The sequence below is a fragment of the Vipera ursinii genome, assembly GCF_947247035.1.
Source record: "Vipera ursinii genome assembly, chromosome: 9".
Taxonomy (NCBI): domain Eukaryota; kingdom Metazoa; phylum Chordata; class Lepidosauria; order Squamata; family Viperidae; genus Vipera; species Vipera ursinii.
Window position 1 is genome coordinate 1,051,739 of NC_139523.1, and position 15,321 is coordinate 1,067,059.

A 15,321-nucleotide genomic window follows, 5' to 3' on the forward strand; every position below is an offset into this window, starting at 1 on the left:
CGAGAGGCAAATCTTGATATCCAACGCATGCATCAACTCCTGCCAGAAGCGGGCTGTAAACTGGGCCCCCCTATCAGAGACGACTCTATCAGAGAGGCCGTGCAGCCGAAACACCTGCTGAATGAACATACGACTAGTGGCGCGGGCTGACGGTAAGCCGCGACAGGGGATGAAGTGTGCCATCTTGGTCAGCATGTCCACCACCACATACACTGTCATAAAACCAGAGGATGGGGGTAAATCCGTCAGAAAGTCCATGGACACAGCCCCCCAGGGTCTTTTGGGTGTCGGCAAGGGCTGCAGTAATCCAGGCGGGGCCCCTGTCGCTGACTTGGCCAGCCTGCATGGGATGCAGGAAGTGACATAGGACTGGACGTCGTGTCGGACTCGGGGCCACCAGAAGGTACGGGAGACCAGGTTCAGGGTCTTGAACAGGCCAAAATGCCCCGCCGCCGGGTTATCGTGACACTGGCTGAGGATGAGTCCCCTGAGTGGCCCTCCCGGAACGTAGAGCCGGTCACGATAATACAAGAGTCCATCCGTGACCGTCCAAGGAGAATCTGGCCCCACCTCCTCCTTCCGCTGAGCCACCCACACCTCCTGCTGCTGTGCCTCCCGGATCCGAGCCCGCATATCAACCGGCTCCCGCACCGCAGCAAAAGACTCGACGGGCATCACTGTCCTGGGCAGAAGCTTGTCTTCCACTCGGGAATATTCGGGCTTCCTGGACAGAGCATCCGCTCTTTGATTGTGCCCGCTAGGTATGTACCGAACCCGGAAGTCAAACCTCGCAAAGAAAAGAGACCACCGGATCTGGCGTTGGTTCAAATTCCGAGTGGTCTGCAGGCTTTCCAAATTCTTATGGTCCATCCGGACCTCGATTTGATGCCGCGCTCCCTCCAGATGATGCCTCCAGGCCTCGAACGCCGCTTTGATGGCCAGCAGCTCCTTCTCCCAGATTGTATAATTGCGCTCCGAAGGGTTCAGTTTTCGCGAATGGTACGCGCAAGGGAAGAGGGTACCGCTGGGCGTCGTTGCCTGGAGTAACACCGTCCCAATGGCAATGTCGGAGGCGTCCACCTCCACAACAAACGGCCGTTGCGGGTCAGGATGCTTCAAGATGGGCTCCTTCATGAAGGCTTCCTTCAAAATCTGGAAAGCCTGTTGTTCTGGAGCGTTCCACTGGAACCGAGTCTTCTGCAGGAGCCGGGTGAGGGGGGCTGTCAAGGCAGCAAACCCAGGGATGAAAGTTCGGTAATAGTTGGCGAACCCAAGAAGTCGCTGAACATCCTTCACGCGACGCGGGGGTTGCCAACTCTGCAAAGACTCAACCTTACTTGGCTCCATGGCGATGCCCTCAGGAGAAATGCGGTGACCCAGGAAATCGATGGTCACCCGGTAGAACTGGCACTTCTCCAACTTGGCAAACAGCCGATGTTCTCGGAGTCGCTGCAGGACCTGATGGAGATGCTGATGGTGCACCTCACGCGACGGGGAGTAGATCAGGATGTCATCCAAGTAGATCATGACAAACTGATCCAACAAATCCCGGAAAATGTCATTCATGAAATGCTGAAACACAGCGGGGGCGTTGGTCAGGCCAAATGGCATCACCGTGTACTCAAAATGTCCATAGCGAGTACCAAACGCCGTCTTCTACTCATCACCCGGCCGAACCCTGACGAGGTTGTAAGCTCCACGCAGATCCAGTTTCGTGAAGATCTTAGCCTCCCGGAGTCGGTCCAAGAGTTCGGGGATGAGGGGCAGCGGGTAACGGTTGCGCACCGTGATTTAATAATTTAATTTAATTTAATAATTTGATTTCTATACCGCCCTTCTCCCGAAGGACTCAGGGCGGTGAACAGGGCAATACACAATAAAAATCGAATACAAAAATTAAAAAGCCATTAAACATCATGCCCATAAAATCAATCCATATTAAAATTAAAACTAGTTTTAAAAACCCAACCCCATCTCGTCAGACCAGGCCAGCTTGTTCAAAAAAGAATGTTTTGAGATCGTGCCGGAAGGAGCGAAGGTCGGGGGCCATCCGGAGCTCAACCGGTAAGCGGTTCCAAAGGTCTGGCGCGCCCACAGAGAACGCTCTCCCCCTGGGGGTCACCAATCGGCATTCTTTGATCGGCGGCACCCTGAGGAGGCCCTCTCTGTGGGAGCGCACTGGACGGAGGGAAGTTGACGCCGGCCGCAGGTGTTGCCGTAGGTAATCCGGACCCATGCCATGAAGGGCTTTGTAAGTCATAACTAACACCTTGAACCTCACCCGGAGAGCAACCGGTAGCCAATGCAGCTCGCGGAGCAAAGGTGTAACATGGGAGTATCGGGAAGCTCCCAAGACAACTCGCGCGGCTGCATTCTGCACAAGTTGGAATCTCCGGGTAGACCTCAAGGGCAGCCCCATGTAGAGAGCATTACAGTAGTCTAGACGAGAGGTCACGAGCGCATGAGTGACTGTGCGGAAGGCATCCTGGTCTAGATAGGGCCGCAACTGGCGCACCAGGCGAACCTGGGCAAAGGCCCCCCTAGTCACAGCTCCAATATGCTTTTCCAAAGAGAGCTGTGAGTCTAGAAGGACCCCCAAGTTGCGGGCTCTATCTACCCCCCGTAGATAATAGCTCACCCCCCATGGCCAATGATGGAATAATCGGAATTTCCCGGGATGCCGGCACGAATAGCCACTCAGTCTTGTCAGGGTTGAGTTGAAGCCTGTTCCTCCCCATCCAGACCCGGACCGCCTCCAGGCAATGGGACATCACGTCGAGGGCATCGCTGGGGTGGTTTGGGGTAGAAATAAAAAGTTGGGTATCATCAGCATATTGGTGATACCCAACTCCAAAACCACGAATGATCTCACCCAGCGGCTTCATATAGATGTTGAACAGGAGAGGCGAGAGAACCGATCCCTGAGGGACTCTACAAATGAGAGGTCTCAAGGTCGATCTCTGCCCCCCTGCCAACACCGACTGCGAACGTCCCAGAAGGTAAGAGGAGAACCACTGGAGAACTGTGCCTCCCACTCCTAACCCTCTGAGACGTCGCAGCAGGATACCATGGTCGATGGTATCAAAAGCCGCTGAGAGGTCTAAAAGGACTAGGACAGAGGAGCAACCTCTGTCCCGAGCCCGCCAGAGATCATTCACCAGCGCGACCAATGCCGTCTCCATGCTGTACCTGGGCCTGAAACCCGATTGGTACGGGTCTAGGTAATCAGCTTCATCCAAGAACAAAGGGAGCTGCTGCGCCACCACGCTCTCAACAACCTTCGCCAAAAAGCGAAGGTTGGAGACCGGACGATAGTTGTTTAAAATTGCTGGGTCCAAGGCAGGCTTCTTGAGGAGGGGTCTCACCACCGCCTCCTTCAAGGCGGCGGGAAAGCTACCCTCACTCAAAGAAGCAGTTATCACTGCCTGGAGCCAGCCTCGTGTCCCATCCCGGGCCGCATAAATCAGCCAGGAGGGACACGGGTCCAACAAACACGTGGTGGAGCTCAGCTTCCCCATGATCCTGTCCACAGGATCGAACTCCTCCCAGATAACATCGACAAGACTGCCTGTATCCTCATCATCAGACTCTGCCCAGTCGGAGTCCAGACCAGTCCGGATCCGAGCGATTTTGTCCAACAGATATCGACTAAACTCCTCGGCACGACCCTGCAAGGGCTCCTCCCTCACCTCCTGATTAAGAAGGGAGCGAGTTACCCTAAACAGGGCGGCCGGGCGATTATCTGCGGACGCGATGAGGGTGGCAAAGTGGTTAGACCTAGCCACCCTCAACGCTGCGAGATAAGTTCTCGTAAACGACCTTAGTCGTAAACGGTCGGATTCGGATCGGCTGGACCTCCAACAGCTCTCTAGGCCCCGTCTCCGACGCTTCATCTCGCGGAGCTCCATGGAGAACCATGGGGCCCGTTGAGATCTGCGTCGGGTCAAGGGCCGCATGGGTACAACTTGGTCGAGTGCCTCTGTGGCTGCCCTTTCCCAGGCTTCCACTAGGGCATCGACCGAGCTGTGAGCAAAGGAGGCACGTGGGGGCCCAAGCGCCGTTTGGAACCGCTCAGGGTCCATAAGGCGTCTAGGGCGGAACCATCTTGTTGGCTCAGCAACCCCACGACAGGGAGTGGCAAAACGGAAGACCATCCGCAGGAGATGATGATCGGTCCATGACAGGGGTGAATTAATTGGAGAAACCCCCCCCCCCAAGATCATCTAACCACCGTCCGGATAGAAAAACCAGATCGAGCGTGTGACCCCCCCCGTGAGTTGGGCCCAGAATAACCTGCTTCAGGTCCATGGCCGTCATGGAAGCCATGAACTCCCGAGCTAACTCAGATGATCCCCCCAAGGATGGTAGGTTGAAGTCACCCAAAACTATAAGTTTGGGGAACTCAACCACCAACCCTGAGAGGATATCGAGAAGCTCAGGCAGGGCTGCTGCCACGTGTCTAGGTGAAACATACACCAGCAGCAAGCCCAACTGAGCTCTGGGACCACATCTCAGGAGGAGGGACTCACACCCGACTATCTGGACCATGGTGGCCTCCCGCGGACATAAGGTCTCCCTTGCAACTACTGCCACTCCACCACCCCTACCCTGAGCCCGAGGCTGGTGCAGCACCCGGAAGCCTGATGGGCAAAGATCAACCAGGGGGACCCCGCCCTCTGGGTCCAACCAGGTCTCCGTAATGCAAGCCAGGTCCGCATGCTCCTCCTCAATCAACTCCTGAATGAGAGGAGCCTTATTCATTATGGACCTGGCATTAAAATACACGAGCCTGAGCTCAGGTGGCTGCTCATCCTCGCTCCCGGTACCACGAGCCGAAATCAGAGGGTCGGAGCGCATCACCGCTTGAAGACAGCGGGGACGCACTCCCGGGTATTGATACGGCCCTCTGTTCATACATCTGCGGCCATTCCCTACCGCCGTGGGAATAGGCAATCCCACACCCCGCTCCGGGGCCCCGTAGGCTCCCAACCCAAGCCCCACCACGGCGCGAGCAATCCCTGGCCTGGTCTGAGAAACGGTTGGTGGAACCCCCCCAGTCTCCAACCGAACCTTTTTAGAACCCTCCCCTCTCCCTAACCCCATAAAAAATTGAGATAAAAAATGCACCAGGGGCCTCTTATTAAATTTGTGATGGAGGCTCCTGTCCTTGCCCTTGCCCAACCATCTCTCAGGGTCCCAGTAATTGGGCCCGTCATCAAAAGGATAGGTTGAAATGAAGGCGGGTCGCACCCAGGAAGGGGGGGCACCCCTGAGCGTGAGTAAGTCCGTGTCAGAATAACGTAAGCGTGCCATAACTGGCCATGTGAGTTCGGGAAGTGGCAGTCAGATGTTGAAAGATGATGTCATATCAGGAGGAGTACATGAGTCTAAAAACCGCCAGTCCAGCACCACTCTCACTTGTGCCGGGTACCCCAGAAACAGTCAGCAGTCGATCTCTCACCCCGACCTCGAGGCTGATCTGGGAGGCAGATGGAAACCCCATCCAGGGAGAGAGAACATACCCCTCACGGATCTCTCACATCTGGAGAGGTTGTAGATGAAAAGAAACTGAGCCGCCCTCTCACAGCGACTCTTCACCCCGGGTCCTCCTAAGTCTATGGGGGATGAGAGGGATAGCATACAAGAGTCCATCTCCATATGGGTGATAGGCAAGCCCAGCTCAACTTGGAAGCCGTAACTCCAGGCCATGATTGAAAGCTGCCTCAGGTCTCTTAAGGCAGCAAGTCTTAATCAACATAGGAGATCAACACCGTCCTGATCTTTCCCTCGATAATCTCCAATGGCTGCTTTAAACCAGCGGTGGGTAGATAGCAGCAGGTAGCAGCTAGGAGCAAGCTAGGAGCAAGGAGCAAGCGAGGAATCGATGGAATTATCCAGCTCCTCCAACAGCATTCACCCGTGCCGCGGTTTCTCGCCATGGCTCTATCTGCCCCAAAACTGGGGCGTTTCAAGCCGTGGCTCCTCCGGCAACAGTCACTTAAGCTACAGTTCATCTGGTTCCCCCAGCCTTTCCAAATATTCCAGGCTGGAGCATTCACTCCCTCCGCAGTTCCTCCAGCCATTACGAGCCGTTTCTGGTTAAGTTCAAACAAATACAAGCAGATTCAAGCCGTGGCTCTTTCCGCCCCGAAAATCAGCTGATCGGGCGTTTCAAGCCGCGGCGTTTCAAACGGCTACAATCTCCCGGCCAGACCTCCAGCTGCTTCTTGCCGATATGGAGGGCACCAACGCCCCCAGAAACAGGGATGACAAAGCAGTCTGATCATCCAGCCCTAACATGGAGGCATTATGCACTCCAAGGGCGCCCCCAAGACCACCAAACCACACCAAACTCACGGAGCTCACAGAGCTCAGCTCGACACGTCCGCCATCTTAGTTGAGCACCGGAATGGCGTTGAGTTTCCTATAATCGCAGCAAAGCCGCAATTCACCTGACTTCTTTTTGACGAAGAGCACGGGTGCAGACACTGGCGAGGACGAGGGCCGGATGAAACCGCGGGCCAAATTCTTCTCCAGAAAGTCCCGCAATGCAGCCAACTCGGGGTCCGACATGGAGTACAAACGCCCCACTGGGAGAGGCGCATCAGGAACTAAATCAATGGGGCAGTCATAGGGCCTGTGCGGGGGTAATTGATCCGCCTCTGTCTCGCTGAACACATCAGCAAAGTCAGACAGTTCGGGAGGCAAGGAATCCCCTGGGAAACCCTCCACCTGGCCGGCACAGATATGGCGGGAGTGGTCCACGCACTGCGAGCTTGGGAAGGTGACCAAGTTCTGTGACCAATAGATCTGTGGGTCATGCGCCCGGAGCCACGCCAGTCCCAAGACCACGGGGAAGTGCAGGTCTGAGGTGATATAGAACTGGATGGCCTCCACATGGGAACTGATGGCCATACATAATGGTTGCGTGGCGGCCGTAATAGGCCCATGCACATGCACTCGACCATCAATAGTCTCCACTAACATGGGCGGATCCACCGGGCACTGAGGAACAGCCCATTTGGCCACAAATACTGAGTCCATAAAATTTGTGGTGGCCCCAGAGTCAATTAAGGCATGGACTGGAATCCCCTCTGGCTTGCCAGGAAGGATCAGACATGCCTCCAATATCAGATGCCGTGGAGGTCCACAGGCAGCATCAGAAAGACGTCGCTCAGTGTTGTTGTGGGACGCCCGATCTATCACACCATCTAGATCGGGCTCGGGGCGTTTCCCGACAGAAAAGTAGGGGACTTTCTCGGGGCAGACTCGATCACTGATGCCCGCTGTCGCTTCTTTGGGCAACAAGCAGTCAAATGTCCAGGGTCCCCACAGTAAAAACACAACCCCCCCAATCGTCGTCTGTTCATTTCAGTCACCGATAGACGAGACCTGGCGGCACCCAGCTCCATTGGCTCCTCCCTTTGAACTGGGGGCTCACGCACAACGGGCTGCAGGGGTCTGTGGGGTGGCACAGCGACTCCTTCGCTGCTGCAACCGAGCATCGATCCGCAGGCAGAGATGGATCAGCCCATTCAGGTCCGAGGGAATATCCACACGGGCCAGCTCTTCCAACATCTCCTCCGACAATCCATCCTGGAAGGCATCCACGAGCGCAGCCTCATTCCAGGCGGAATCCTGGCTAAGCAGCCGGAAATCGCTGATATAGCCCTGTAGGGGGCGTTGACCCTGCCTCAGAGCTTTCAGACGTCGAGTAGCAGTCTGCGCCTTAATAGGGTCCTCATACATCAGACACATATGATCTGGCCATCTGTCCCAGGAGCCTGGCAGCGACGGTGGCGGTGGCGGCGAGGCGTCTCCGGCCCGCCCCTGGGCCACTGCAACCATTGCAACCATCCAGGAGGGGCCGGCGGCTCTGCTCTGCCCCGGCCCCCTGATCGACTCCCGGGCAGCGGCGGCGTCTCCAAGCGATCAACGGAGGCGCCGCGGACCAGCTGGGTGGCTGAGGCAGCGGCATCTTCAGCAACGGCGGCGGTGAGAGCTCCGCGGGCCCTAGTCTGCCGTCTCCCACAGTCCTGATCACCGGGCAAGGGCGGCGTCTCCGCAGATCAGCTGTGCGGCGGAGGCGCCGACAACGAAGACAACAGCAGCAGCGGCGACAGCTCTCCAGCCCCCAGTCTGACCGTCTGTCCCAGGAGCCTAACAGCGTCGGTGGCAGTGGCGGCGAGGCATCTCCGGCCCGCCCCTAAGCCACTACAACCATTGCAGCCATCCAAGAGGGGCCGGCAGCTCTGCTCTGCCCCGGCCCCCTGATCGACTCCTGGGCAGCGGCGGCGTCTCCGAGCGATCAACGGAGGCGCCGCGGACCAGCTGGGTGGTGGAGGCAGCGGCATTGTCAGCAACGGCGGTGGTGAGAGCTCCGCGGGGCCCTAGTCTGTCGTCTCCCCACGGGCCTGAACACCGGCGGAGGCAGTGGCGGTGTGGCGCCTCCGACCCGCCCCTGAGCCGCTGCAGCTGCTGCAGCCATCCGGAGTGGGGCCGGCGTCTCCGCCCTTCCTCGGCTCCCTGTTATGCCCCCCTGGGCAATGGCGGCATCTGCGAAGATCAGGAAAGACGCCGCGGATCAGATGGATCAGCTAGGTGGCGGAAGAGGCAGCCGCTGCAACCACCCTGAGCAGGACCGGAGTCGCTGCTCTGCCTCGACCTCCTGGCCTGCTCCTGAATAGCGGCGGCGTCTCCATGGGATCAAGGAGACGCCGCAGACCGGCTATGCGGGCCCAATCGACCACCTCCGAGGGGCCTTTGACAGCAGCGCTAGCAGCAACGGCCTGGCATCTCCAGCCCACCCCCAGAACCGCTGCAGCCGTCTTGAGTGAGGGCCAGCGCCTCGTCCTTCCTCGACCACCTTGACCTAGCCCTAGGCGGCGGCACTTCCGATCCACATCAGGGAGACGCCGTGGACCAGCGGATCCGGGGAGCAGCTATGCAGCGGAGCAGCAGTGAAAGCGTCAGCAGTGTAAGCTTCTCCAGACCCCGGTCGACCACCTTTACCAAGAACCCTCGACGGCAGCACTACTAGACGTGGCGTGGCGTCTCCGGCCTGCACCCTGGGTGCCGACGGTGTCTCCGTGCCGATCTACAACCTAAAGACGCCACGATGCAGCTGACCAGTGGAGATAGCGGCGACTAGACCACCGAGGCCATCATCATCTTGCCTCCACCAGCTCTCAACCCCCCTGCCCTCCCTCGCCCCACAGGACATGATGGGCCTGGGTGCAAGCCACGGTGGCAGAGTGGCTTGACCTTACACCTGCAGCCCCATAGAAGTGAGAGCTCTATGGGGTATGCTTCACCCAGAGTGGGTCCTGGACCACCCCCGGAAGCAGAGTCACAACCCATCGTGAGAGGATGGGGAGTGGCCTGCTTCTGGGGTTCACCCAGCCAAGTGGCAGTGTATGGGTGACGGTCCAGATACCCACCTACCCAACTCGACCCTCCTTCCAATTCTCCACCCAGGGGACCGCCTTCCCAATGCTTCCCAATGCTTCCTATGCTTCTCCAATATTCGAGCATAGACCTACTTGCCCTCAGGAGTTCCCCCCTCTCCTGGGTGCGTCCCGCCTACAATACATCGAATCTCGATGACGGGCCCAACCATTGGGCCTCTGAGAGATGGCCAGGCAGGGTCAGGGGCCTCTATCACAAGTCCAACAAGAGGCCCCTGGCTAAGTTCCTAGTCAAGTTCTTTGTCAGGTTAGGGAGGGGGGCGGGAAAAGACTATGGTTGTTCGGGGAAGGCAGGCCTTCCAGCTACCATAGCGCAGGCCAGGCCTACGACCATTCGCGAAGGTGGAGAACGAGGACCAGTCGCCGACAAAGCCCAGTGGCGAGCTGACGAACAGCCAATTCCCAGGATGGTGGGGAACGGCAGAAGGTGCTCAAGCAGAGGGCCGTATCGTCACCGGGAGAGTCATCTCCGCTCTGTACAAGCGGTGAGACGCTCCAACCCTCTGTACTTCCCCCGAGGACCCGGGAGCGAAGGTGTGCAGCCTCCTATGCTCAGGCTGGTCTACCTAAATGCCAGATCCGTAGCTAACAAGGCTCACCTCGTTCGTGACCTAGTGGAGAGCGAGCACGCGGACCTGGCTTGCATCACGGAAACCTGTCTGGGCCCAGAGGGTGATGTCCCTCTGGTTGACCTCTGCCCGCCAGGTTTCCAGGTGCTGCACCAGCCTCGGGCCCATGGGAGGGGCGGGGGGGTGGCAGTTATCATCAGGGAATCCCTTAGCCCGCGAGAGACCACCGTCCCTCAGATAGTCGGGTGTGAGTCTCTCCTTCTGAGATACGGCCCGGGGGCGCAGTTGGGCCTGCTGCTGGCGTACCTACCACCTAATCGTGCAGCGGCAGCCCTGCCCTAGCTACTCGATGTCCTCTCAGGGTTGGTGGTTGAATTCCCAAAACTCATGGTCTTGGGCGACTTTAACCTACCGTCCCTGGGAGGATCGTCCGAACTAGCTCGGGAGTTCATGGCTTCCATGGCGGCCATGGACCTGTCGCAAATAATTTCTGGACCACTCATGAGGGAGGCCACACCCCAGACTTGGTGTTCTTGTCTGGACGGTGGCGTGATGATATCGGTGGGGGTGCCACGACCGTTACGCCCCTGTCATGGACCGATCATCACCTCCTACGGCTAGACTTCCCCTTTGCCACCCCCCGCCGTGGGTGCACGGTGCCAACCAGATGGTACCGCCCTAGGCGCCTAATGGACCCTGATAGGTTCCAGGCAGCGCTTGGGGGCGCACATGCACTCCCTGCTCACAGCTCGGCGGATGCCTTAGTGGAAGCCTGGGAAAAGGCAGCCACGGAGGCTCTGGACCGAGTTGTACCCCTGTGGCCTCTGACCCGGCGCAGATCCCAGCGAGCCCCATGGTTCACCGCAGAGCTCCGGGAGATGAAGCGTCGGAGACGGGGCCTAGAGAGCCGTTGGAGATCCAGTCGATCCGAATCCGACCGATTGCGATTAAGAATCCTCACCAGGTCTTATCTCGCAGCAATAAGGGTGGCAAAATCCAACTACTTTTCCACCCTCATCGCGTCCGCAGATAATCGCCCGGCTGCCTTGTTCAGAGTGACTCGCTCCCTACTGAACCGAGAGGTGAGGGAGGAACCCTTGCAGGGTCGAGCCGAGGAATTCGGTCAATATCTGTTGGATAAAATCGCTCGGATTCGAACCGGCCTGGACTCCAACTGGGCAGAGTTGGAAGAACAGGACATGGACAGTCTTGTCGACGTCATCTGGGAGGAATTTGATCCTGTGACTCCTAAGGAAGTGGACAGGATTATGAGGAGGTTGAGCTCCTCCACATGCTTACTGGACCCGTGCCCTTCCTGGCTGGCTTATGTGGCTCGAGAGGGGACACGAGGCTGGTTTCTGGCGGTCATCTCTGCTTCTCTGAGTGAGGGTCACTTCCCCACCGCCTTGAAGGAGGCGGTGGTGAGACCTCTCCTCAAGAAGCCCACCTTGGACCCATCCTCATTGAATAACTTTCGTCCAGTCTCCAATCTTCGCTTCCTTGCGAAGGTTGTTGAGAGCGTGGTGGCGCATCAACTTCCTCAGGTCCTGGATGAAGCGGTTTATCTAGACCCGTGCCAATCGGGCTTCAGGCCGGGCTATAGCACGGAGACGGCATTGGTTGCTCTGATGAATGATCTCTGGAGAGCCCGGGACAGGGGCCATTCCTCTGTCCTAGTCTTATTAGACCTTTCGGCGGCTTTCGATACCATCGACCATGGTATCTTGCTGCGGCGCCTCAGGGGACTGGGAGTGGGAGGCACGGTTCTGTGTTGGTTCTCCTCCTTTCTCCAGGGTTGCTCGCAGTCGGTGCTGGCAGGGGGACAGAGGTCGACCCCGAGGCCTCTCGTTTGCGGAGTCCCTCAGGGGTCGGTCCTCTCGCCTCTCCTGTTCAACATCTACATGAAACCGCTGGGTGAGATCATTCGTAGCTTTGGAGTAGGGTACCATCAGTATGCTGATGACACCCAGCTTTTCATCTCAACTCCAAACAGCATCAGTGATGCCCTCGACGTGATGTCCCGCTGCCTGAAAGCGGTCCGGGAATGGATGGGGAGGAACAGGCTTCAACTCAACCCAGACAAGACTGAATGGCTGTACGTACCGGCAAGCCAGGATACTCAGATCATCCCACCCCTTAACATCGGGGATGAGTTACTACCCCCTGTTGATAGGGCCCGCAACCTGGGTGTCCTCCTAGACTCGCAGCTATCCCTGGAAGATCACATAGGAGCTGTGACCAAGGGGGCCTTCTCCCGGGTTCGACTGGTGCGCCAACTACGACCTTATCTGGACCTGGATGCCTTACGTACAGTCACCCATGCCCTTGTGACCTCTTGCCTAGACTACTGTAATGCTCTCTACATGGGGCTGCCCTTGAGATCCACTCGGAAGCTTCAACTGGTGCAAAGTGCAGCGGCACTGACACTTTTGGGGGCCTCCCGATACTCCCATATCACACCTCTCCTCCGTGAGCTGCACTGGCTTCCGGTTGCCTTCCGAGTGAAATTCAAGGTGCTAACAATGACATACAAAGCCCTACATGGCATGGGTCCGGACTACCTACGGGAGCACCTTCTGCCAATGTCAACACCCCACCGTCCTGTGCGCTCCCACAGAGAGGGCCTCCTCAGGGTGCCACCGCTCAAGGAATGTCGGCTGGTGGCCCCCAGGGGGAGGGCATTCTCAGTGGGTGCGCCAGCCCTCTGGAACTGCTTGCCAACTGAAATCCGGATGGCCCCCGACCTCCGCACCTTCCGGCGCGACTTAAAAACTTAACTGTTCCAGCAGTCCGGCCTGGCCTGATAGCTCTAATTGGGGTCCCAGTTTGTTTTTACTATTGTTTTTCACTATTGTTCAATCTGTATACCTACCTTACTCTGTACACCGCCCCGAGTCCCTCGGGAGAAGGGCGGTTTATAAAAACAAACAAACAAATAAATAAATAAATAAATAAAACCCCACAAAGTTGTCCAACAATGGGCTAGGTTGAGCCAGCAGAGGCATGCCCCAATGAGCTGCATCACCCGAAAGAAGGCTTAACACAAACCCCACCTTATCCCGGTCAGTGGGGAAATCAGCTGCTCTCACGCTGATAAAGAGCTGGCATTGTCCCAGGAAAACAGGAAACAATTCTGGAGTGCCTGTAAATTTATCCGGCATTGCAACTTGGCATTTTCTCCTGGGTGGGGGTGATGGTGGGGGTGCAGCATGAACCTGAGCTTGCAGTTGAGCCACCTGAGCTGCCAGCAAAGTGAGTTGCTGGGTGAGCTGGGCATTCTCAGCACGTAGCTGCTCCATAATATTAGTAAGGGGTGGGAGGCTGAAAGCAAACTGTTCTCTACCAGCCTGCTACCGGCCTTGCAGAAAAGGCAACCCCTTTACAGACAGCAAGGGGCTGGAATACGTCTGCCAAATTTATTACAAAAACAAACAAGACACGAACCAAGATACCGGAGCTTTGAAACACTATCTGAGCGGTTGCTTTCAGCAAACCAGCCCTCCCCACACAAGTCCTTTATAAAGAGTTCAGGGCGTGGCTTCTCTCTCCCTCCTTCCGAGTAGCCCCATTGCCTTCCTCTGTTTACTCCTACTTGACTGCCTCCTGCGTCAGGCGTCCTTGAACAGGGCCAGCTGTGGGTCATCTTCATCCACGCTGTCAGGCTCACACAGCTGGGTCTCCACCAGGTGGGAGGGGCCTGGCTGGGGGCTCTGCAGAGCCTCAAAGCCATCATCGGCAAGTTCTTCAACACCCCCCTCCTCCCCCTCATCTGAGTCATCCGACCCAACTGCCGAACCCACAGGCTGACCCTGAATCACAACAGAATCTGTCTTGTGTGTAATCATCCCTGTCTTTTCAGGGGGAGGCCAGGGGTCAAACAGTGACAACAGAAGAGTGGAAAGCTGGGCTGGAGGCTCTGGAGAGTCAGGAGCTACACCGTCGGCTGAGTCTGGTGGACCCTAACATGGCAACCAGATTGCACCCCCATAATAAGCGCAAAATAATCAGGTCAGTCGAATGGAGCCTGCAACAGGGACAGCATTGGCCCCTGAAAATTAGAGGCTAATACCTACAGGTTCCTCTAGAGGTGTGTTTTGTTCCCCAGATGCCCACTGCACCCAGAGGCTGGGTAGAGGTAGTCTCATTTTTTCCTTGCAGAATTGTAGAGTTCCTCCATTAATCGAGATTCTGTTTAATTGCTATGGGTCGTAGACTTGGAAGAATTCATTTTCCATTTTAGTTCACACTTTCTAGGTCAGGAGGGTACCTGTTGGCTGTGTGGCCCTGCCAGCCCTTTAATTTTCAGCCCTATAAGTCCACCTCAGTTGCCCTCTGATACGTGGTAACAGATGGCGAGTAACAGCAAAGCAATTTCTCTCAAAAATGGGAAGTTGTGGTTTTTATCTGTTGCAGGCAAGCAAAATCCTTCAGCTTCTGTTACAGATGACAAGGAGACAAGAAGGTCAAACGACTCCACCTCCCTGGGAGAAGGGACTGTCAAACACCTTGTGGTTGCTAGCTGCTGAAAAGATGCCCTCCCTTACAATGAACCGGGGCTCTTGAAACTTGGTTGTTTTAAGACTTGTGGACTCCGAGAATTCCTCAGCCAGCATGAGCCCTGCAATAAACAAAGTGCCCACCTTGTTCTAAAGTCACCCAAGCCATTGACCATACAGGGAGGGTCTGCAGGACATGGTCCACGAAGTCACCATGGCAGCCACATACGTAAAAAATGGGTGGACCTTTGGTTTCTCCTTGACCACAGCCTGCAGACATCCACCCACCCCAATCATGTATTCTTGAACTCTGCCAGGAGCTTCTCAGACCCTTTGACACCCCAGACCAGTAATCCTCAACAGCTGTGATTGCAAGAGATCCCTCACAAGAAAGTCCAGGTGGCAACAGCATACTAATGGGACAAGGTTTCAATTAGGTCAGGGATGGGCAACTGCGGCCCCTTTAAGACCTGTGGACTTCAACTCCCAGAATTCTGGGAGTTGAAGTCCACAGGTCATAAAGGGGACATAGTTGCCATTCCTGAATTAGGTGATTACAGCCACCATCTTGATTTTTAGACATGGTTCCCTGTTCCCTGAGGAAGCACCCACATGACCATGAAGCAGCAAGGTCGGAGCTGATCTCAGAATAACAGAGTTGGAAGACCTTGGAAGTCGTCTAGTCCAGCCTCCTGCTCAAGCAGCCTATACCGTTCCAGTCTCTTCTTAAATGTCTCCAGTGATGGAGCATCCACAACTTTTGACGTTGAGCTGTTCCACTGTTCTCAC

The 15,321-nt window shown here is 56.5% G+C and overlaps 1 protein-coding gene across 5 annotated transcripts in view; it reads left to right on the top strand.

Moving 5' to 3' along the window:
- The window catches only part of TRIT1 (tRNA isopentenyltransferase 1), a 35,198-nt gene that overhangs the window by 8,551 nt on the left and 11,326 nt on the right, over positions 1-15,321 (top strand). For all 5 annotated transcript variants that reach the window (XR_014493235.1, XM_083368974.1, XM_083368972.1 and 2 more), the window contains exon 4: positions 13,896-14,044. Coding sequence is in view for 4 of the 5 variants with exons in the window: in XM_083368974.1 (XP_083225100.1) it covers positions 13,896-14,044 (149 nt within the window). In the remaining variant the exon portion in view is untranslated. The remainder of the gene's footprint in view (positions 1-13,895; positions 14,045-15,321) is intronic.